This window comes from Penicillium malachiteum (assembly GCF_028827825.1).
Source record: "Penicillium malachiteum strain IBT 17515 chromosome Unknown utg000002l:1.0-8849297.0:1.0-8852440.0, whole genome shotgun sequence".
NCBI classification, from domain to species: Eukaryota; Fungi; Ascomycota; class Eurotiomycetes; order Eurotiales; family Aspergillaceae; genus Penicillium; species Penicillium malachiteum.
The window spans coordinates 1,930,985-1,954,606 of record NW_026643095.1 but is presented as its reverse complement, the minus strand read 5'-3'; the positions used below and the strand labels follow the sequence as shown (position 1 = coordinate 1,954,606).

Below are 23,622 nucleotides of genomic sequence, written 5' to 3'. Positions count from 1 at the left end.
GGTGTCTAATAATGGACATGGACTGCACTTCTGGAGTACTAGGTAGCAGTACTAGCAGCACTCGAATTTCATGCCCTTATAGACTCGGCATTCGTGTACATCCCTACAATACTACGGCCTAGTCCGTTGACATCTAGAACCGGAAGTTTCAAATTTTTTTTTATAATTCCCAAGGTTCTTTTCAGTCGGTCAGACCTGGCTCTAATCACAGCGCTCATTTGGAGTACCACCTTGCAATGTGCCAAGGGTCAAAAAAGAAGAGAAGCACATCACAACCTCGTTTGTCGCATTGAGCCCATGCAAGCACGTCAAATGGACGTGTGTATGTAGTAAAACACCAAACCAGACCAGACCTTCCCACAAATTCCACAAACCAGCCATCGCGCAACCTCATTTCGTTTTTCTCATACAAATAGGGAATTAGATCTGTTCGTTCTCTCCATCTCTCTCTCCCGTTCGGAATTGCCCTGATCGACTTCTAGGAATTCTTTTAGAGATCTCTCCAAAAGGATTCCTTCCACCCAGATCAACACCTCAATTGGATCATCGAAGAAAAAGACGAGACTCGAGAGGTAAATTGAAACGGGCGACGCGGCGGTTGAGGTTGAGAAGGCGGGGGAGTCAAAGATACGGCGAATAAGAAAAGCGGGGACACAGTTTTGGCCGAAGAACGATCAAAGAAAACCGAGCGTGAGAAATATGCGAGAGACGAAGAGTGACGGAAGACATAGCGCGAGTGAATTGTCGTTTTTGGGGATTTTAACGGAGACGGCGAGCCTCGCGCTCAGACTCGAGCAGGCAGAGGATGTCGTCGACACGGACTGGTGGTGGAAAGATATTAGGTTAGTCTTGTTGTGCGATATTTTCGGTTGTCTGGAAAAATGAAGGCCAAGTAGAAGTATCCCATCTGTCGGTGGATCTTTAAATTCCCCCTCTTATAATGTGGTGAAACCGGCTTCCTCCGGACGTAGAATGATGTTCAAAGAAATCGATATCGCATACCTGGGCCCTTGACGTTACGGATGATGGAACGGGAGGTGTCGTCCATGAACTCGACGCGGACCTGGGTGACACCACCACGGGAGCCTAAAAACATATAAAAAGGCACAGATCAGTATTCGCTGTACTCCGAAACGTCGGGTTTTTCATTCTCCACTATGATCCTGGCGACAACGGCGGTTGAAATGTCGGCCGCGGCAGATCTCGAATTCTGACAATCTCGAATTGTTCTCGGGTGTATTGTGGGATGTAGGAGAGGTCACGTACCGGTGCGGCCGAGGACACGGGTCACCTTGACGAGCTTGACGGGCTGCTTGCTGGAATCCATTTTGAAGGACTGAGGGGTGAGCTCGGACGAGGTTGGTGAGAGTTTGGGTGGACTGGAGGAAGAGGCGGATGTGAAGATGAATTTGCCTTGTGTGGGTTAACCAAATTACGCGAGGGCTCAGGGCTGTCAACACCTTACCCGTCAGGCATCAATTGACCTTAATGGGGATGAGTCATCAGATCGACGATTGACACCTCGACACCTTAATATCCGAATATTCAGGCATCAAATCTAACCAGATTCGTCATCTCCTTCATTGGAGGCTCGAAGTCCGCGGGTTTTACTCTATACCAATTTATCCCCTTTTGTGAAACATAAAGAATTTATTGATAGGATGAGTCAGTATAGAGTATTCCTATAATAAATCACTCAATTCTATTCTTATATCGAAGTATTGCCTCCACGTGGGTGCATTCTACCATATCCTTTGCCGTACCTTGGTCTATGAGTCCCACTCGTCACCAACGAATGTACACCCAATCGCTGCCCCTCCTCCAATTTCTGCCGCAAAGAGCTCCGGTCTGCCCGCAACCACTTTAACCCTCCAAACGCCCCAAGCAATTGCCTCGAGACAGTGTATAAAGTCTCTCGATCTGCAATTGACCTGATTCTGTGATACATTTTTCTCCGATCACAATCGCATATAACCCCCTTACCTCCCAAAAAGGTTCTTTGTGCCCCGCGCCGCAATCGCCATGGATCTCGTCAACCAGTGAGTCAACCCATTAACAAGCCCTACAATTAAAAAAGCCAGTATGGTTAACTTTCAATTCAACTCTAGCCTCGAGGGAAGACTTCTCTTCGCTGTCCCTAAAAGCAAGTCCTCCCCCATCTATACATCTGAGTCCATGACTCACTCACCCGAGTTCGAGTCCGAACAAAGCAATTGCATATCAACGCCACATATAATGCGCACTCATATGAATCAGAACCAATCAACTAACTGCAAACTATAGAGGGTCGTCTCCAACAAGCAACCCTGGACCTTCTCGCCGGTTGCGATATTCAATTCCGTCGCGAAACCCGCCTCGATATCGCTCTCGTTAAGAACCTGCCCATCGCCCTGATCTTCCTTCCCGCTGCCGATATCCCCACCTTCGTCGGTGAGGGCCGTGTCGATCTTGGAATTACAGGTCGTGACCAGGTCGCTGAGCACGATGCTACACTTCCTGCCGGTGAGACCTCCGGTGTGGAAGAGATTATGGATCTTGGATTCGGTGGCTGCAAGTTGCAGGTGCAGGTTCCGGAGAAGGGAGATATCACTGAGGCGAAGCAGCTTGTTGGTCGCAACGTCGTGACCAGCTTTACTGCGCTCTCTGGGCAATTCTTTGCTGGACTGGAGGGTGTTGAGTCCGGGAAGCCGTTGAGCACTAAGATTAAGTATGTTGGTGGTAGTGTTGAGGCTGCTTGTGCGCTTGGTGTTGCTGATGGTATTGTTGATCTTGTTGGTATGTAATCCTCCTTCGCTTTTTCAGAACATGGTTTGTTGTCTAACACTTTTCTAGAATCTGGTGAGACCATGAAGGCTGCTGGTCTTAAGGCCATTGACACTGTTGTCACTAGCACCGCTGTGCTCGTCAAGTCCCGGGACTCTAGCAACGAGCTCCTGAACCTGATCACTTCCCGTATTCGTGGTGTCATCACCGCCCAGAAGTTCGTTCTGTGCCAATACAACATTCCTCGCACAGAGCTGGCTGTCGCATCCAAGATTACCCCCGGTAAGCGGGCACCTACCATCACCGCTCTCGAGGAGGAGAACTGGGTTGCTGTCAGCTCTATGGTTGAGAAGAAGCGCATTGCCACTGTTATGGATGAGTTGATCAAGGTTGGGGCTACGGATATCCTGGTCCTCAACATTGCCAACTCTCGTACCGATTAGAGTGTCTTTTCTTTCTTGTTTATTTCCTTGAGCCTTTGATTATAGCAGGGCTTTCCCATTTTCTTTTACGATTGTTTTATTTCCTATATGATATATTTTGATGACTTTGGTTTTTCTGCTGGATGTTGCAAGGACTCGGACAAAAAAAACCTAAGGTGCGGGTATATAGAGCATCCAAATATTGGGTTATATAGCGAATTTTGAAAAGGATATGACCGTTCGTACATTAATAGTACTAGTAATTCAAAGTATGGATCTAATTTGTTTTCTATACAATATTTGAAGAGGCTCCTCTCCTCCGTGTATGATACATTTATGCAATGCACGTCCGTATAGTATCCTCATCTGCACCAATTCTAACAAGCAACATCAAATCATAGCATAAGTGGTATCATGAGAAGAAAAGAAAGGTATAACCAAAAAAAGAGACGCAAATGCAAATGCAAAATTCTAAGTTCCTGAGTTGGAACTGGAAAGAAAAAGAAAAGGGGTTCGTCTTTATACCTAAGCACCAAGACCAACACCCTCTCTTCGACCACGAACAATAGCTCGTAAGCACTGTCCCACACCTTCAAGATCACCGAGAAGTCCAACGTGGCCACGGTCACTCTTCACCAATCCACCCTTGATAACTCGGTATCCAGGGGGTAACATCGCCGCCGAAGCAAGACAGACACCATCACCAGCAGCAAAGGCCAGGTCATCGTAGGCATCATTTTGCTTGATAGCATCACGCGAAATGACTCGAGCTCCGTATAATGTAGGTACACTCTTCCCGTAGATTACCGCTGCAGGTGGGTACCGATTCTCGGATTGATGGGAAGGCAGGAAATTCAGCTCTGATTTGAACTGCTTAACCTCTGCCAGTGTGCGCTGCAGGTACTCGAAGGCGACAGGTCGAGGAATCGTGCAAGCAGTGGAAGCATTGGATGTTCCAGCACTACCACGCGGGTTCTGTACTGGACCGACGATACCATCAACAGGGTTATTGATATGCTCCTGGATCTTATCGGTGGTGCTGGTTGGTGACTGGGATTCTGTAGTAGAGCAACCGTTGGTCGAGAGATCCTCGTCGGTGGTTCTGGGTGTGGGTTGGTTGCTGAAATCTATTTCCTGGATTTGGGAAGTATCGAAGTCATCGCGAGGACCCATGGAGAATCGTTTCCCGATTATAGAGAAGCGGTTTGTAGTTGGTGGTGATATGGCTGGGTTAATGCAAGGGGAGAGATGGTATGTGTCCCAGTTCCGGGCGTCAAAGAAGTCCACGCGGAATTCTTCTTTGGATTGTTTGTCGATAAAGCAGTGGCCGTCTTCTGGGAGGAGGGCATAGCTGGTGCGGAAGCTGAAATTGACCTGAGCAGTTAGGACGCGGGAGCTCAATAGGACATCGTCACCGTTGCGTAGAGGGCCAAGAATGTTGACGCAGTGCTGTGGGACACCGGCATAAACAACACCAGCGAAGAGTTCGGGACGTTGGTTGACTGCATGTCGGGTGATGAGACCGCCGAGACTGTGGGCAACTACATAAGCGCCACGCCTTTGACCAGTTTCGCTGTTGACCCGGTTCGATGGTAGTCCCTCGAGGAACTCAATCAGTCTTTGAGAAAGAAGGTCTGGACTCAATCGCCAGTCATAACCATAATCCCATACGCGAAGATCACCGCGCACGGCATTCTCGCATTTTCGTAGTCGCTTCATCAATCGCCGGCACACATCCACGGGACCAACATGAGACAGAACACCGGATGGGATGATAGTCTCCTCCATGCGCTCCTCATCCTCCCGAGTCAGACCAACCTCCAAGTCAACCTTTCGCAGGTTCAAGCCCACCTTCATAGGCACCCACAACTGGCGATGAGGTGCTTTAGCAGATCGCAAAATTGAGCCACGGTAGCCGCCCAGGATCACAATATCACCAGTCAATTCAGACATGGCCTCTTCCAACATTGGATGTGTAGACTGCGAGTTATTTCGCGGTGGAGGTGGCGGGGTCGCCGTGCGATGCGCCGAGCCATGGACACCTTTCTCCGAACTGAACGACCCTCCCAGGTCATTAAAGAAGGGTCTTGAGTTCCAATCATTACGTATATCCTGTAGATTCAACGTGGGCATACTTAGCAGCCGACTACTCGAATCTTGCAGGGAGTCTTTAATCGCCTTGAAGCGGCTGTTGACTTGCGAATGAATATTCTCATACCGCGGTCGCTGTTCCAACGAGGACGCCGTAGACGACGCACGCAAGTACAACGACTGATCCGAGGATGAGCGTCTAAGACTTGGAGGACGCTTGGCCATGCCCGTACTCGGCCGCCTCAAGAAAGAGTGTTTTACAGCGGAGCTTCCCTCCAAAGACTGCAGTTCCGGAATATGCCGCGCATCATCACCTTCATCCGAATCATGGTTAAGGTGAACTCCATTGTTAGTAGAAGTAACAGGAGACGAAAGATATCGGCGATCCAGCGACGAAGTGCGTCTCGCCCGTAGCGTAGAATTCCGCTTCAAGGATTCCTCGGTGGTCTGACTACGAGCGCGATTTTGCGCATTACCCGATCGAAACGAGAGCGAGGGACGCTTCGCCAGCGAGCCCAAATCCGGAAGGAATTTCTTGAGCTCGCCAGACCATGCTCGCGGTCTGCGGGGTAATGATGTCTTCAATAGAGACCGGGTAAAACTTGATCGTTGAGAACTACCGGAATCCTTAGGGTGCGACGCGGCGGCTGACGCAGTGCCGTCGGTGTGGGGACCGCGTGGCGTTCGGCGCTCCACAGGCAAGGAATGCGCTTTAGGATGCGCGCCCGAAGGCCTCTGAGTCGCTGGCTTGGCAGGCAAAGCCTGCTGGGCCCCCAACTCATTATTACGTGACTCCACAGATTCCGGCTCTGCCGTCAACTGCGATACGAAGAGTCCATCCTCTCCGGCTGGATCTGGAAGCCTCGTGAAATATCCGCCATGGTCCTCCAGGATTCGGTTTTTCTCTTCGGCGGGCGTGGCGCGGGCCTTCATGCGGCTCTGCGTGGGACCAATACTGACGCCGACCACGTCGCTAGCTGCGTCCTCGTCCGCATCACTGTCTGAGTGCGGGCTTGGGCCATCGCTATCAGAGCTCGAGAAGGAGGAGTACTGCGGAGAACCGGACGCGATCGCATTGCCGGAGGACTGCGATGAATATGACTCTTGCGGGTTTGGTGGGAGCGGTTGTCGCTGCGGAGCTTCAGTAAGAGGCTTGCCCTCCGTTATTGCGCCCAACGAATCAGGCTGACTGGCAAGGATTGATGCCATCGGGCGTCAAATTTTGCACAACAGGAACCAAACGACTTGAAATCTAGTAGGTTCAGGGCATGAAGGTTGTACAAAAGTAAGATGTAGTCCAAGGTTTCGCGGGTTCCTCAAATGTCCGGAAGTTCAGGAAAGCTTCCAAACCAAGAATTCAAGTTTCATGCAGGGTGATGCAGGATGATGCAAGTGAGTAGTTATAAGCTCTGATAATTGAGAAGTTATATCAAGAGTGTAGGATATAGAATCATGAAGAAAGCTGAGTGATAATGACGGAAGCAGAAGTGGTTCCACTGTACACAGCCCTTTTTCGGGTCAACCGGAAGGTAAAAAATTCTGAGCGCAAATTCCACGTGAATCGGAAGTTTTAGTGATACGGAAAAAGTGGGATTGAATAATTTTTTTTTTTAATAATCGAATAAGATGAAATCATATGGATCTGGGAGATTTCAATAGTCTGTTTGGTCCAAACTCCTTTGTTTTAATTTCGGGAGATCGCTTCAATTTCCAAAATGGATCGGCCCCCATCTATGAACGCTATGACAAGGAAAGCTCTGAGAAAATGGTCAAGCTTTTTTCCAAATTAAAGAAGATATTACCAAGAACCTTGCAAAGATGGGGACATTCATGACTCGGACGCCCAATCATGCCCGATTGAATTGCCAACTCCATTTGTAATATGGTGCATATTCAATGCCACGTCAGTCGTCATAGCGCCGAACTGTACTATGCATGCTCGTCAATGTTCGCCGTTTGAATCAATTTTAATCTCTACTCGGAGATCTGACATAAGACGCTAGTACTCGATGACACTTCGACCTTGAAGTTGACCTCGGGAACTTGAACCACGCTATGGAGCACCGACTCGCGTACATGTTCATTCCCCACCGCGGCTGAACGGGGCCGTCAGCCCTGGAGTCCTAAAATAACTGGAAATCATTTCGCAATTCCAGGCACCTGGTTGAAAGGATTAGGCTGGAATCAACCAAGATAAGAACCTTGGAAGAGAGGGGTAAATCAAGCTTCATCCTTAAACTTGAACGAGCTAGGTGCGCGAGAACCGGAGTGCATATGTCCCAAGGTGGGACATGCATCATGCCCAGATGGAGTTAAGGATACTCCGAATCGTATTCGTAAATCTCTCCAGGATATATAAACAAGCACCTGTGGCTCCACCTTCAGGCCTGGGCACGGCTCCATGAACCACTGGCACTCAGGCTGCACATCCGAGTCTGAGCGTGAATTCTTGTATGTACCAGCATTTTCTATTTGAGCCTCAACAAGTAGTTTTCATAAGCGTGGGAAAATTGGACGTTCGGTCGCATATTCTCTAGAATGAAATCGTCAGATCTGCATTAGCACGCCAGGTCACGGTGATCAGTGGTTTTGTATCTTGCTCTGAAACAACTTGAAGAGTAGTCTTCATCTCTTCCCCAGTTCAGCGCAATGTGAAGCGAGTCGGATTTTTTCAGGTGCGCTGGAACTCAACTGATTATTTATATTCCCACAAGAAAAAAGATATAGAAAGCTTCCCAAGGTTGTCATGATGTAACTAGGCAATCGGAGTTCACCGCCTGATTAATCAGGCAGGGTAAGGCGTTGTGCCATGGACCAGCTGCAGCTAACTCAAGCTTCCTTCGTAAATCGTCTGAAAGTCATAAATGCGGGAACGACTCGGATTCAGGTAAATCTGCTGCCGAGAAAGCCCAGGAAACTACCGACAAGATTTCCTATAGGACAATGGAGAGGGCAAGTCAAGATAAGGGACTTGTTGAAGACTCAGAAAAATATGTTGGAGAAAATCAAGAAAAGTTGAAGTTCTCGAGATTCGGGAGAAAAATGTTGCAATGGGATCTACTGTCGACTGCCCATGAACTGTTGAGTGATGAGTGGCTCAACAGTCCTTAGTATGCTTGACTTCAAGTTTATTTACAGTGAGGAAGTGTTAGCCAAGGATTCAAGAACGAGGCTACTATATAACCAATACATTATAATCTTTCATTCAAAAAAGCTCTGTGCATATAGAACTAGCTAATACCTAACCTCACATTCTCTGATTCTGATCTAGTATAGACTCAACCTTGTGATAGCCCTTCAGCCCCGGGGCGCCGGGGCTAGTTCACTCTCGTTGACTAGGCAAGTCCTCACCAAACTCTTTGGACTTGAATTCCTGTTCACCCCGACGCGAGATCTCCTCATTCCACTCCGCACTTTCATGAGATCCGAATGCTCGATCAACAGTGGCGTTAAGCGCTCCTCGTAGGGTCTCTCCGGCGCCCTATGACAATTAGCCTCTACTCTCTTGAAAGTTATACACATGGACTGTGTTTACGAGTCACTCACATGAATCTTAGCCGCAACCCCATTAATACCCTTCCCAATATCCTCACTAGCCCGATTGGACCGAAACGCCTTCTGCGACTTTTCCATCTCCTTCTCCATCTGCACACGTTCGGCCGTACTGGGCGCATGATTAATTCGATCATCGCCAGCTGGGGCATCAAATCCCTTAGTCGGCGTAATGGGCCGATGACTTGGTTCTTGGGATTTACTCCCTCCAGTTTTGTACCCGGCACCGGTGGAAGAGTTGAACCGGGTTGTGGCGGGATCATACTGATTTCGCTGGTCTTGAAGGAAGGTTGGGACACCGGGGGCACCGGTTGAAGAACCGGAGCGCATGGGTTTATGTGTGTCGCTCATTTTGGGAGAATATATATATGGGATGAGTATGTTCAAATTGAGTCGAGCGAAGAATTTTGATTAATTGATGATGTTAAGCTCATTTATACTGTCATTTGGTCTGATGCGGCGACGTTCGTGACGTCATGCTGAACGCAGACTAATCTGGGGGAAAATTAGTAACCAGTTGATACTAAAATTGTGAAAAGTTATTAGGCATTATTTGGAAGTCAAGACTTACTATTAACCTTGCAGGTTACACAATGCACCACAATGGGGTCAGGGTCTTATTCTTTAGGTGATGAGCATATCTGAGCCGAGGTCTGATAGATCACAGCCCTGGAGTGGAGCAATCTTCCTAATCTGGGGTTGCTCCGAATCTTTTAACATTTCAAAGACCCTTTCAACCCCAGCTTCTTTACCCCCTTTAATTCCTACGACTTCTTTTTTACACAGCAAACACATTCTACTACTGAATCAAGTGACAAAATGTCTTACAAACAAATACTCTACAACAAGGCCCCTAAGTCAGCCATCGATCCTACCCTCAACTCCGGTACCTTTCGAGTCAACACTGTGCCTCGGCCCTCCAATGTCCCAGCCGATAAGATCCTCGTGCGCGTGCACTACCTCTCCCTCGATCCTGCCATGCGCCAATGGCTCACAGCCAAGCGCTCATATATCGCGCCCGTCGAACTAGGCGCCGTCATGCGCGGACAAGGCATCGCACAAGTGATCGAAGTAGGCACCGAGCTCTCCTCCAAGTTCAAGACTGGTGAATGGGTTGTTGCATACTCTGGCTGGCAAGAATATGCCCTGCTAGGCGCGAAAGAGGTGGAAAAGGTATCCATTCCTACTGGTGGACGACCAACAGACGCCATGTCCGTGCTTGGTATGACTGGATTGACCGCTTATTTTGGTATGATGGAGATCGGACAACCAAAAACAGGCGATACAGTTGTTGTTTCTGGGGCTGCGGGAGCTACAGGAAGCATTGCGGGACAGATTGCGAAGATCAAGGGTGCGAAGCGGGTGGTTGGATTAGCGGGCAGCGCCGAGAAGTGTGAGTTCCTTGTTAAGGAGCTTGGATTTGACGCTGCGATCAATTATAAGGATCCGCAATGGAAGAAGCAGTTGAAGGAGGCAACTCCTGAATACATTGATGTCTTCTTTGATAATACCGGTGGTGAGATCTTGGATGTTTGTCTTGCTCGTGCGGCTCGGGATTCGCGGTTCGTGATCTGTGGTGCCATCAGTCAGTATAATGTGGCGAAACCGCAGGGACCAACGAGCTTCATGATGGTGATTGTGAGTTTCTATCTTGGTTTATACTGTATAATCATGTCTAATCAGAGATACAGTCGCAACGCGTCACGATCAAGGGATTTATCGTTTTTGACTATGCTAAGAAGTATGCATCTGCATTGCAAGAGCTGGCCTCGTGGCTTTCGCAGGGTAAACTCAAGCGCAAGGAACATATTGTGAGGGGGGGATTGGAGCGAGCTCCACAGGCTCTTGTTGATCTATATGCTGGGGTGAATACGGGCAAGATGATGGTTGAGGTCGCCCCGACCAGCGAGGCACTGGGACCTAAGGCTAAGCTATAGGTCTTTGACTCTGAGTCAATGTATGTTTTTTTCGGATTCATCAATGTGGATAGATAACAATATGATAGAGCTTTGCTCAATGAACACCCCACTAGAGTTTAAACATTGCCATTTATCGTCTAATACCGGGGCATCCAAGGTTATTGATCAGACGGAAAGTGTCAGCTCCGAGTCCCTTTTGAGATTTCATTCATGGACCAGTGAATTTGAACCAAACTTAGAATCATGGGCAGCACCGAAGCATTTATAGGTTGATTTCCAAGGTTTAAACGGATGACTGGATAGCTCTCATGTTGTTTGTTCTTCCCTCCATACCATATCCACACCTCTTTTCCTCCACCCAGTGCAGGTTTCTCAGTTCTCCATGGCTTCAATATCCGATTTACCGCTTGAGCTTCTACTCTTCATAGCTCGATTCTCAGATTACGAATACGATATCTGCGCGCTATCACAAACCAATCGCCGACTCCATTTCCTTCTTAGTCCCGAAGTTTACCGCCGCCTACGCGAAACTCCAAACCCAGCCCTTGAATGGGCCGCAGAGAATGGGAAGAAAGACTGCGTTCGCAGGCTACTAGATGCCGGAGTCCCACCTGATATGAACCACATCAGGAATGCGAAACCCATAATACTTGCGTCCGTTCATGGATATACCGATGTGGTAAAGTGCTTCATACAGAATGGTGTCGATCCAAACTCAATGACGCTTCTCGGTCCAAAATATCTTGAACCTCCACCCGATAAGCAGAAATATTCTACTCTCATAAACCCTTTGGGTGCTGCCTGCGGAGGTGATCATGAACAAGTCGTTCAATTGTTAATAGATCACGGGGTAGAAGCGCAGCCTTCTTCAGACCCGTTTGAAACGAAGCAACACTTGTGTTTGGCAACAAGCAATGAAAATCTACCCATCGTGAGAATACTTCTTGATCACGGCGCTGATCCGACTATCAAGGACCTGAGAGGCTTCAATGCACTGGAATATGCTGCGTGCCTGGATCTGGAGTTCACATTGCTGCTTCTTGAACGAATTCCAATCGATCATTTACTCCGAGACTACAGACTACCAAGAGGGCCTGTTCAATATGCTTGGAGGACTGGTAATATTCCAGTTCTGAAATTCTGGCTGGATTTAACCTTAAAACATCTGAACAAGCTCGGTCGAGAGTTTTTCTACCATTTCGTGAAGGAGCCGGACTTGTACCAGGATCAGCCTGCAACAAAGCTTTTCCTCTCATCCATCGATATGGACAGTATACTGCAGGAAGTTCCTAATAGCCAAGCCAATATTCCCGATGTCAATTTTGAACTTGGGAGTATTTCTAAAGTTCTACCTGACTTTGCAAGAAAAGTGCTTGAGAAAAATACTCTCGACCAGGCAATGAATGATGAAATATTTCGGGATGCTGCTATGCATGGGCGCATACATGTCATGAATGTTCCGACTGCGCATCGGGTGAATGGTGAGAAATACCATCGAGAGCCAATAGGGTTGTATCGCCTAGATTATTTGTGGCCAAGCGAGCCGGGAGCCATAGCGTCAGTGAAATGGCTTGTTGAAAACGATACTGGGCCTTACGAGATCCATAGCGAAAATGCTCTGAGAGTTCTGCTTTGTGTAGGGGATACGGCGATGCTGCGCAAATTCCTTGACACATGGGATATCTCAGAAGAAACGAAGCTGAGGAAGATCTCAGATTCAATTTATCTGGCTATACAAAGAGAGGCCAATACTATGTTCTATTTCTGTTTGGAACTTGGCGTCAAGCTGAATCCTCGGGATTCTTCGCATTACGAAGCATTCAAAGAATCGGTTAGGATTGGCGCAATAACTATTATAAAGCATTTCTGGATGCAGGATTCGATGTTAACAGGGAACATCATTCTTCCCATGACCTTGAATATCCAATGTGGCATAGTAAGCCTCGCCACGATTACAGCACTTTGTATCATGCGTTCTCTGAAGATGACATCGAGATATCCATCAAGACGGCGACCTTTCTACTGGAGCACGGGGCAGACTTGGAGCAAAACCCGGCGCCCTGGAGTTTTAATAAGTTCGAGAACACTCATGCGTTGGCCGAGGAGAAACAGAGAACATGTCTTCTTCATCTTATCCAAAAGAGCGAAGAAGAGGCGAGGAACGCAATGATCTGCCAAGGAGTCAAGTGTCTATTGGAACACGGAGCGGATCCTTTCTCTACAACAATGGCAGGTGAGACGGCTCTTGATTTGGCCGTCGAGGAGGACTTCCTTTCGGTGACAAAAGTAATACTTGATTTTTTTGACGCGACTGACATGCTATTTGATAAGATCAAGAACATGGTATGGGAGAGTATGAACTATGGGTTCGATATGGGTAAGAAATACAGTGAAACAGCTCGGCTTTTGTATCGCTATTACTGGCGGCGAACACATGCTGTCCCAAGCTAGCCAGTTTTAGTATTAGGGATTTGATTTTTCTCTCTTAAGGGCTTGCTGAGACTTCAATGTTTGTTCAATTTCTCGTGAAACAGTCATCGTAGAAGGATGAGCAGTAGCAGGCTAATTACCGTAGGAGAGAATGAAACAGTTTAGATAAGAACCATTAAAACATGAATGCATCATTCAAGCCTGTTCCAATCTAATGAAGATAAAACTATCTTAATATCCCATATCTCCAGCCTCACATACTGATACACGACTTATCCATTCCGACTGCAACATCTGCTTTGTAGTGATCCGTTTCCTTGAGAGAGGATGCAGCATTGCATAAATAGCATTTCGCCGCCTCTAAAAGACCATTAATATTAGCCAGTGACCCCAGAAACATTAAAGTTTCATGATAAGATGAAGTGAAAAAAACATACCATTCCAAGCGCTTCAATAGGCGGATACCCATCCTCCGAACGACGACAGTGGAGATACTCCAAGTACCGTGGATCCTCCCGATGGGGCCTCGCACTCCGCCAAATCAAACGTCCCATAACCATAGTCAAGTAGATAATAGCCGTAGCCCAAACATCAGCAGGACGGGGATCATGGTCATCATCTTCATGCGACTGATCCTCTCGTTGTAATGAAACATGAGACCGAGCCTGAAACCCTTCTGGTGGGATATAAGGAAGACTCATACCGGGAAACGAAGCAGTCGAACTCGCCACTTCACCCGAACTACGTGGTAACGTAGTATTATTTGTACGCGATGAACCGAATAACCATGGAAGTGAAAATGACCACGGTGCCGAGGATGAAGGGTGAGAATGAGAGCGTGGACGGAAGGATTCCTCTTGTTCTGTAGGACTTGCGCATTCTGTCCAGAGACGACGGATATGTCCGTCGCCGAACCCGGCAAGCTTTACTGCGCCGTGTTCTGTTAGGAGAATGGTTTCGAGACGGATGTCACGGTGGGCTACTTCGTGTTCGTGGAGGAAGGAGAGAGCGCGGAGGATTTGTGTCATAATGCAATCTGCTTCGTTTGTTGGGATTGGTGCTCCTGAGCGGGAAATAAGTTCGTGGAGGTCGCCACCTGCACAGAATGGTACCACCAGACAGAGTTCCGAGCGCTCATTGTAGAGGAGGTCTGTTATTGGGAGAATATTTGGATGATCGGGATGTAGATCGGAGATGGAGGTAACGGAGCAATGTAATGATGAGGTTTGAGAGAGCGGATTTGATGTGTCGAGAATGTTATATCGGTAGACCTTGATGGCGACGAGTTGTTTTGATTTCGAGCTAGGGATAGAAGTCTTGATTTGGTGAAGACGGACGGTGCTATTGGTGCCATAGTGCAGGATCTCCAGACAACGGCCGTATCTCTCGGAAAACGGAATATACGACTCTGGGGTTGGGGGCTTGCTGGAGTCTGTTGTTCCCAGGGTCTCTGACCTCATCAATGGTTGTTGATCTGTCGAGACTGGTGCTAGACTAGGCCGGTGCTCATTCCTAAAAACAGGCCAGCCGCGCTTTGTGCCGCTTTGACTGGCCTCATGGGACTCTGGAGACCACTTTGCGTGTGTCACATAGTGATGATGGGTAACTTGTTCGGGTCGGTGCACGGCGACTGCTGTCCAGGCGTCTGAATGACGACGTTCGGTCTTCATAGACAGCTATTTCGATAAAAAAAAGCAATAGAAAGTTTAAGCAGATCAAAAGAAAAGAAAAGGAAGAATCCGAGGATGATATTGAGCTAATAAAAAAGAGAAATAAAAAGACCACAGCAAAGTTTGCGATGGCTTGCACGACGCGATCCCCATGAGACGGGCGGGTTTTTATAGATATTTCCCCCTTGATAGCGGTGTATCGTCACCTTAATTCCCACGTTTTACAAACTACATGGACCATTCGGAGTAAAAGAATAGAAGATAGGGGACACAAATAGAAAAAATAAAATAAAAATAAAAATAAAATGACATATCTGCATGCATCTCATAGTCAACGGTCAACCTTGGGAATACTGTACCAAAGGGACATGGATTGACAGGAGTGATAGGGCAGATAGTCATACTGGGGGACAAATACTGCGATTGGATATGGCAAACCGCTCACGCTGATCCTATTTTCTCATTAGATGACCCGGTGGCTGAGAGAATTTTTTTCACCACACTATTCAATACTAGTACTTCGTATTGTGAACAAAAAAAATTGAAAACGTGGGAAAAAATTGATTAATGTGAAAAATTGGGGGCCTAGAGAGTTGTACCGAATGTAGTTCGGGAGATCCAAAAGATCTATGGTAAAGAAAAAATCGCGCATGCTTGACCCGGGGATCGTTCACCATCAGCTTCACTAGAACCACCACGCTTGCGGGGTGGCTATGCTAAACCGAAATTACATGCGCCATTTCTTGTTTGGTCACTATGATGATAATTTTTTTTCTTCTCTTTTTACTATCGGTTCTTAATTCCCAAGGAACAAAGAACGTGAATCCGAGGGAAAGTCTTAGGGCTGGATGAGTCTAATCTAGTTCCTGTATCGTAATAGATATACCAGGGTAATTTATGATTGGTCAGGGGAAGATTTAAGGGGTAATATTACTGTCATACTCTGTATATCGTAATAAAGAGCTTGTCATCTTCCCGTTTGCTCCACATCATATCCTTCTTCTATTGCTCATGGTGTATACTCCACACAATTACTCTTTACTTCATTAATGTGAGCGATTTCCTTGTTAGTAGGCGGGTACGGACTATTTTGTACCTTATTCCACTATATTCCACTATGAGTTCCCCGTACCTAGCCACACATATGCGTGTATTTTGATTTTTCCTTTTCCCGGTGAATTGGTGCTAGTATAACCCGCATGGCGCATATCACAAAATCCCTCTTGGTCCCTCGTGGCTAATGTCACTCGCGTGGCTCCGCTTGCGTAGCTGACACGAGGTTTCTATTATTCAATTTTTTTTCTTGCTTTTTCCCCTCGTAGATTCTCGTTTCGCCTTCCTGTTTCAACAGGTGGTAGCCATCCAAGCAAGATCTGGCAACTAGATCTGGCTTAGTTCATACTAAAGGTCGACCCTACATAAGGCCAGGGTCGCACACACCAACTTTTTTTTTCTCACTCTATCTTCCTTCCAAGTTTTCTAAGTGCTCTTCTTTCGGTTTTCTTGCTGTGGCCTGTCCTAGGTGCTTGGCTGTCTTCTTTCTACCTTCCTCCCATCGTCCTTCCCCTCCCGAGACAGCGACCACCATGGAGTCAAATCCACCCCACGGCAAGCCCGACATTGATGTCGAGGCCAATGATGATACTGTCAGAGATGATAGTGATCGCACTGGACGTATGCGCATTACTTTCGAAGATTCATCGGCCACCGATGTGGAAGGAATGCGCTCTATCTACCAGCCGAGCCAGCAGCTTGGACGTACCCGTTCCCTGAGTCGGGATACTATCCACAGCAACCGCAGTGGTGTCCAGTCTACAACTTCGCCAAATGCTGGTATTCCAATTGAATTCCGCACACTCTCCATTCAGATTTCGGAATCTCAAACTCGTCCTAAGGAGATTATCGCCGATCCGCCCAGGGAAAAGCTCCCCAACCAAGATTACTTTGAAACCCTGGACTTCCATACAATCCCCCAAGATAAAGTCCTCCAGGAGTTCAACGTTGATCCGCGATTCGGTCTGAGCGCGGAGTCTGCAGCAACTCGTCTGCAACGAGATGGTCGCAATGTCATCGCGCACCATCGCGAGAATTATTTCAAAAAGATCTTTTTCTATGTGTTTGGTGGCTTCTGCTCTGTTCTATGGGTTGGTGTGGTTATTTTCTTCATCTGCTGGAAACCGCTCAGCAACCCGCCTTCTCCTACCAATCTCGCTATGGCTATCTTGATTATTATCGTCATCACACTGCAGGCCAGTTTCTCGGCATTTCAAGATTGGTCGACGAAACGAGTCATGAATTCTATCTTGAGTCTACTCCCCTCGGAAGCTCTTGTCTTGCGCGATGGAAAACAGATTCGTCTACCTGCCACTGAGCTGGTAACTGGTGACATCGTCCAGATCAGCGTGGGAAACAAGGTGCCGGCTGACATGCGACTTCTCACAACCTCTGGGGATGTGCGATTTGATCGTGCAATCCTCACTGGCGAGTCTGATGAGATTGATGGCGCTACCGACTCTACCGATGCGAACTTCCTTGAAACTCGCAATATCGCTATGATGGGAACTCTGGTCACCAACGGCAATGCTACTGGTGTTGTGGTGCTTACTGGTGCTAGCTCGGTCATGGGTCGTATTGCCAAAATGACTGCCGGTGTCAAGCAGAAGCCCACTCTGATCCAGAAGGAAATCAATCGTTTTGTCACCATCATTGTTGTAATGACTGTCATTCTCGCCTTGCTTATCCTGTTTACTTGGCTTGGATGGCTGCGCAAGGACCACCCGGGCTATATGAGCGTTGTGGCTATGCTGAACAACGTTATGGGATGTGTGGTCGCCTTTATTCCAGAAGGTGTCCCTGTTGGTGTTGCTCTGACGCTGATGATGATTGCCCGTCGCATGAAGCAGACAAACATTCTCCCTAAGGGATTGGCGACTGTTGAGACCTTGGGATGTGTGAATGTGATCTGCTCGGACAAGACTGGAACACTCACACAGAACCGCATGTTTGTGAAGTCACTCGGCATGGTTGACTGGGAGTATAGCATTGAGGATTTGGTTCCTGGCATGGAGTCTTCCGACGGCCTGCGCACTCTTCTCCGTGCATCTGTCCTTTGCAATGATGCTACATTTGACCCGGAGACCCTGTGCCTGCCTATCCATGAGCGTTCCGTCAATGGCAATGCCACTGATGCCGCGGTGCTACGACTTGCTGACAGCGTTGGTGCTGCCTCTCCAAAGAACCTCGAGCCTTATGAGCGTGTGCACCAGATTCCCTTCAACTCCAAGAACAAGTGGATGCTCACCATGCACGAAGACCCTGATCTCTCCAGCGGATATATGATTTATGTCAAGGGTGCTCCAGATGTTCTTCTGGATCGCTGTTCCACCTACTGGTCCGCCGTTGACAATGCAATTCGTCCTCTGGATACCCACGCCCGCCAAAAGCTTTCTGACTTCCAGGCCAAGCTTTCCCGTCGCGCCGAGCGTGTGATTATTCTCTGCCAGCGCCGCTACGTCCCAACTCACCCCCTTGGGTCCAACGGTTTCAGCGATGAGATTTTGGAATCAGGAGCACAGGATCTCACTGTTCTTGGAATTTTCGGTATCATCGATCCGCCACGACCAGAGACAGCCCAGACTGTCGCAGCATGCAGACGTGCAGGAATCCGCTTTTTCATGGTCACTGGTGACTTCGGGTTAACTGCTGCGGCAATTGCTCGTGACATTGGCATCTATGATGGCGAGAATGAGCCAGACAATATCGAAGATCTTCGCGATGGCTTCTGCTCTGACAAGTCACAACGTTCCCGTCGTAGCCTGCTTCTCGAGGGTGGCAGTCTCTCCTCATTGACGCAGGAAGAGTGGTCTATTGTTTGTGACTATGAAGAAATTGTCTTCGCTCGTACCAGTCCCGAGCAGAAGCTGCGCATTGTATCTGAGCTCCAAGCCAAGGGTAACTATGTCGCTGTTACAGGAGATGGAGTCAACGATGCCCCTGCTCTCCGTGCTGCCGATGTGGGTGTAGCCATTGGCTCTGGTAGTGACGTTGCCATCGAAGCCGCCGACCTGGTCCTCCTTGATCGATTCGATTCCATCGTCGAAGCTATTCGTCTTGGTCGTCTTGTCTTTCAGAACCTTCAAAAGGTCATCGCTTATCTGCTCCCTGCTGGTAGTTGGTCTGAGATCTGGCCTGTGATCATGAACGTGTTCTTCGGTTGTCCTTCCCCCCTTAGCTCCTTCCTGATGATCATCATCTGTGTGTTCACCGATCTTTTCCTTTCTCTTTCCCTCATTATGGAGAAAGAAGAGTTCGACTTGCTCAGTATCCCTCCTCGCAATCCTCGCAAGGACCACCTTATCAACCTCCGCATCTATGGCCAGTCGTACCTCTTCGTCGGTGTGATGGAAACATTCAGTGCCCATGCCATGTTCTTTGTGTACATGTGGAAGGCCGCTGGAATCCCATTCCACGATCTAATCTTCGCATTCGAGAAATACACCGACGGATTCCACGGATACACTACTGAAGAGCTGAACCACTTCAACTACGTTGGTCAATGCGTTTACTTTGTCACATTGGTGATCATGCAATGGGGCAACATTCTTTCCGTGCGCAGTAAGCGCATGTCCCTTCTCCAGGCTGATCCCATTCGTCCTGCTCGTCGCAATCCCTGGCTTCCACTCGCTATGCTGGTTTCTCTTGTCATTGCTATCTTCGTGACTGAGGTCCCTGGTATCCAGAATCTGTTTGAAACTGCTTCTGTGCCTATTGAGTATTGGTTTATTCCTCTTGGTCTGGCACTTGGTGTCCTTGTTATGGATGAGCTGCGCAAGGTGCTTGTTAGATTGTTCCCTAAGGGACCGGTTGCTTGGGTTTCTTGGTAAGACCGAGAATGGAATGAGCGACTCATTCATAGAGGGGTGGCTCTCTAGCTTTATGTCATAAAATAAGGGTGGCTTTGTGATTCGGTGTTATGGTGTCATTTATGTTGCATATATTAGTTTACGTTTGATGTTCTAGCGAAATATCCTCTGATTCAGATATTCAAATTGAGCTTTCATTGATGTTTTTTACTTCACCTGTTTCTCATAATCGTAAATCTGAATCTTCAAATGTTTGCTGGGTAATGCTTTGATGCTAATTCTCCACTAGCATGAGACTTCCAAGGCTCAAACTTTGGTATACGAGACCGGAATGAGTTAAGAGGCTCAGGCTATATAGTATTTATGAACCTTCAATGTTTGAAGATAGCCTGATGGATGAAGTTTTAATTATTATTTAGACTATGACTCTATCAGTACATACGATTCAAGCTTGAATTTACTTATCTATCCATTATGTCAAACACTGGCAGCTCGCTTGTTAGATTAACTACACATGTTTTATTTCAAGTTGGACTTCCCCGTCAGATTCTTATATACCCAGATGCCACTGATCGTGATGGTTGTTTCACTTGTCTGTCCTTACCAACACATACTACCCACTGGCAGGTGCTTGTATATTCATTTATTAAACTATTTCCACGACTTTCACCTCGGATTCCAGCGTCGGGATCAATTTTCCGAACAGAGTCACGAGATTTTAAATTAAGTCTTCGAGACTATAAATACGAGATATTTTCTTCTTATCCTTCTTCATCTTCTTTCTTCATCTCTCCTCTCTGACATTGCTCAAACCTTTGAGCAAAACCGGAGCCTTGCGACAGCTAACCTTGTAGCAATTCTCGCATCACGACTCAGCCTATGGGGTATCTTCAACCGGTTGATGACCATCATCAACATTTCAACTGTCTACTCTGTTCTGGAGACCTTGGGTAAGCATAATTTCAACCTCGCGTATACGCATTCCTTGGCAAGGGACAGACACTTTGATCGCCCGACACAAAGCCAGAAAGAGTCTCATCAAAACCTATTTTTGAAATCTCTTTGGCTGAGTGCTCGGTTCTTTCTATCAAGGAAAAGCTCATGCTACGGCATTATGGCCACCACCTGGCAATATCCATCAGCCTTGGACTGGTTTTCTGTATTCTTTCCCAGTCCCCAGACTATTTAACCTCTCGCGTTTGCAAGTTTCTTCCTTTATAGTATATCTTCAAGTTCTGACCACCACTGGCAGGCCATAGACTTCATGTCAACAATGACAGGATTCTTTTTACCCAAATGCTCCTGGCTCTAAGGCCAAGGCCGATCATGATCCTCCGCAATTGCCTGGCAGCAAGCGCGAATTGGACCAAGCTGAAGCTAAGCCAATCAAGCACTTTCACCACTCGTGAGGATTATGGGGATGCTTTTCAGCTTTGAATTATCGCTCAAAGCCTTTGTCACTCTTTTATGACAAAAATGAAGCCGCCGACGCTATGGTGGCGAGCCAGCAAACAGAAGAGCTGAATGGGGCTGGGGTCTCTTTGTCACTCCAAGCTGGAGACAGCAAATAATCCGACGAATCGTCGATTATTTGAATACTGCCTCTACAAGCGTCCAGGAGATTCTAACGCCTCGATCAATCAACGTTCGTGGTGGCTAAAGAAACTCCTGGTGGATGAGTACTCCGCGAACAAGAAGCTATGGCTACACGCCCAAACCCACATGCAAGTGTCTCTTAAGGCTTTGCGCGGGCTGACACATAGCTCATCTTGTCACATCAATACTCCCACTATAAAATGGTAGTATTTCAGCCCGATCCACAGGCAGGTACCTTTCCATGCTTTTTGAAGCCTATTGCTAACTCTTTACTAGGCTCTTCTTTTCTCTTGTCCTGAAGCTTAAGGAAGGTATCAACAGCCTCTACAAGATCCTCCTAAAACCAAGGATACTCTTATAAGGAGAGATAGAGCGCCATGACTTCCTGAGAGATCATTGTCTTGAGAAGGGAGATAATATTGCTGAGGTCTTGATTGGGGCCTATAAAGGCTACTAAGGCTCTTGTGATTCAACATCGCAGTGCTCATGATCATGATCCTTTTTTCCTTTTCCAGGATGGACGCATTGTGATTCAACCTATACGTCTATCTCGTGGGCATGAACCACTCACGACCAGGGATGAAGCGAGAGCGCTGCAAGTAAGTCTCTTAAAGCATCTGGCCAGTTCAATACTCTGCACCATGGAGGTATGTTGTATCAACAGCTCCTGGTGGATCAGTATTCCAGAAGAGCCTGAACTTTGACGATCTTGCGAGCGCGATATCTGAATACTGTGACAGTATCACTACCAGAATACTCATAACGGACTGCAAGTTCAACTCGTATGACTAACTCCAATCCCACAAACTCTTGAATACCTCGGCCCCTGCTCAGCCCAACTGCGGCAGCAACCCCAGGCATTCAGCGTCCCCATTGCAACGCCGTCAGACCTGAAGCCTTGCACACCCAAGCCCCCGGTCTAAGGGATGGATGTCTAGTGAATATCTTCAGGCTTTAATCAAGGAGGCAAAGTGCATCTACTGCAAAGAAAAGGGGCATATCCTGGAGACTTGCAGGTTGCTCAACCTGGCCCGCTCATGTTGGTGGTTTCTCTTGGATTAGAGATAGAGAACGTTGAAGGAATTGTGGGAACAAACTTGCCACGGCATTAAGCTCCGCTTGGAAACAGCCTACAACCCACAGACCGACGGACGGTCCGAAGATACAGCTCGACAAATAAACCAACTCTCCGAGCCATCGTCTAAGTATACATTCGATCTCCCCTGGTCAAAGAGTTCCTGAAGGGAAAGAAGATTTCTTCTTTAAATGAACTTCAAGTGAGGAAATCGTCATGTAATTCAAGCTTTACTCAATAGACAAAGTCTGTTGCTCCATCCTCTATGGCAAAACTGGAGTGGCCATCGTCTATCGCTTTCGAACCAACAAGTCGACAAAAAGTTTCCTTACAGACATGAGGCAACCGACAGACTCGTCAGATCAGCCACAAACGCTGCGATTGGTATAGGAGCTGGTTCATACTCTCTCCAAAAATCTTCAATCAAATACACTGGAGTTGGCAATAAGCTAACCTCGCCGTCCTCCTTCGATGGCAGTCCACGTTTTATGTGGAAGATCTGCCGGAATCCCCCTATGACACGGATCGCCGAATGGTGACAGTGATTGTTTTAGCCTGACTTGAATATTCCAAGATCACTCACCAAACAAAGCCGCTACCGTCAAGATTCCTAAATCTCGCATGGGGTAGAATGTGCTGGCGCCGACTATACGAGAGAAAAGGTCTATAACATCAGAACTGCACCTGGGAAAATCGACTACTGAAGAATGCGCCAAATTTATCTGCTGCAACAACATCTTCGCAGAAACAGGCGTGACGGAGAAAAGACAAAGAGACAAGGGAAAAATCTTGAGTCTCTATAAGTGACACCTTAACGTGCAACGGACAGAAGAGCCGGATGGTATCGCTATACAAGCTGAGCACAGAGGGCAGCAGTATAGGAATGCGAAATTGGGTCTAATCAGAGGAGACGGAGGACTCCAAAATGCAATTGCAAGCTTGATGGATAAGGCAGGAAACACCTACCCTAAGCCGAGTGCCTCTCGCATACACATCATCAATGGAACACTGGAAAGAGTTGGATATTGGTAGACTGAGTATTGAGTGTCCACACTGCGATTCCTTACACTGGAACCGAGAGGTACAATCTCCAGAGAACCCAGCACCTGGCAGGTTTCTTCAAGTGTTGTTACTTTGGGGGGGGTAAAACCACCACCAATACCAGATCCACCAGCAGAGATCATCCATCTATTCACCAGTAGCGACAGCGAAGCCAAACGACTTCGACGTAACATTCAAGTG

The 23,622-nt window shown here is 47.5% G+C and overlaps 8 protein-coding genes across 8 annotated transcripts; 4 read left to right on the top strand and 4 right to left on the bottom strand.

Moving 5' to 3' along the window:
- Window positions 1-759: 759 nt before the first annotated feature.
- On the bottom strand, window positions 760-1,327 carry N7483_003773 (40S ribosomal protein eS28; the record flags this gene model as incomplete). Its single annotated transcript, XM_057087210.1, has 3 exons — window positions 760-821; window positions 1,003-1,086; window positions 1,267-1,327. The coding sequence occupies 3 exons, from the start codon at window positions 1,325-1,327 to the stop codon at window positions 760-762; spliced, it is 207 nt and encodes a 68-aa protein (XP_056947039.1).
- Window positions 1,328-2,022: 695 nt separating this feature from the next.
- Window positions 2,023-3,206, top strand: N7483_003772 (ATP phosphoribosyltransferase; the record flags this gene model as incomplete). Its single annotated transcript, XM_057087209.1, has 4 exons — window positions 2,023-2,039; window positions 2,109-2,209; window positions 2,284-2,775; window positions 2,833-3,206. The coding sequence occupies 4 exons, from the start codon at window positions 2,023-2,025 to the stop codon at window positions 3,204-3,206; spliced, it is 984 nt and encodes a 327-aa protein (XP_056947038.1).
- A 504-nt stretch (window positions 3,207-3,710) lies between these two features.
- Window positions 3,711-6,485, bottom strand: N7483_003771 (uncharacterized protein; the record flags this gene model as incomplete). The annotated part of the gene is made up of 1 exon (XM_057087208.1): window positions 3,711-6,485. One exon carries the CDS (start codon window positions 6,483-6,485, stop codon window positions 3,711-3,713), a length of 2,775 nt encoding a protein of 924 aa, XP_056947037.1.
- A 2,113-nt stretch (window positions 6,486-8,598) lies between these two features.
- dprC lies at window positions 8,599-9,179 on the bottom strand (the record flags this gene model as incomplete). Its single annotated transcript, XM_057087207.1, has 2 exons — window positions 8,599-8,757; window positions 8,823-9,179. 2 exons carry the CDS (start codon window positions 9,177-9,179, stop codon window positions 8,599-8,601), a joined length of 516 nt encoding a protein of 171 aa, XP_056947036.1.
- Window positions 9,180-9,647: 468 nt separating this feature from the next.
- N7483_003769 (NADP-dependent oxidoreductase) lies at window positions 9,648-10,765 on the top strand (the record flags this gene model as incomplete). The annotated part of the gene is made up of 2 exons (XM_057087206.1): window positions 9,648-10,466; window positions 10,520-10,765. 2 exons carry the CDS (start codon window positions 9,648-9,650, stop codon window positions 10,763-10,765), a joined length of 1,065 nt encoding a protein of 354 aa, XP_056947035.1.
- A 364-nt stretch (window positions 10,766-11,129) lies between these two features.
- N7483_003768 (ankyrin) lies at window positions 11,130-12,917 on the top strand (the record flags this gene model as incomplete). Its single annotated transcript, XM_057087205.1, has 1 exon — window positions 11,130-12,917. The coding sequence occupies one exon, from the start codon at window positions 11,130-11,132 to the stop codon at window positions 12,915-12,917; it is 1,788 nt and encodes a 595-aa protein (XP_056947034.1).
- Window positions 12,918-13,584: 667 nt separating this feature from the next.
- On the bottom strand, window positions 13,585-14,847 carry N7483_003767 (uncharacterized protein; the record flags this gene model as incomplete). Its single annotated transcript, XM_057087204.1, has 1 exon — window positions 13,585-14,847. The coding sequence occupies one exon, from the start codon at window positions 14,845-14,847 to the stop codon at window positions 13,585-13,587; it is 1,263 nt and encodes a 420-aa protein (XP_056947033.1).
- Window positions 14,848-16,433: 1,586 nt separating this feature from the next.
- N7483_003766 (cation-translocating P-type ATPase) lies at window positions 16,434-19,730 on the top strand (the record flags this gene model as incomplete). The annotated part of the gene is made up of 1 exon (XM_057087203.1): window positions 16,434-19,730. The coding sequence occupies one exon, from the start codon at window positions 16,434-16,436 to the stop codon at window positions 19,728-19,730; it is 3,297 nt and encodes a 1,098-aa protein (XP_056947032.1).
- Window positions 19,731-23,622: the final 3,892 nt, after the last annotated feature.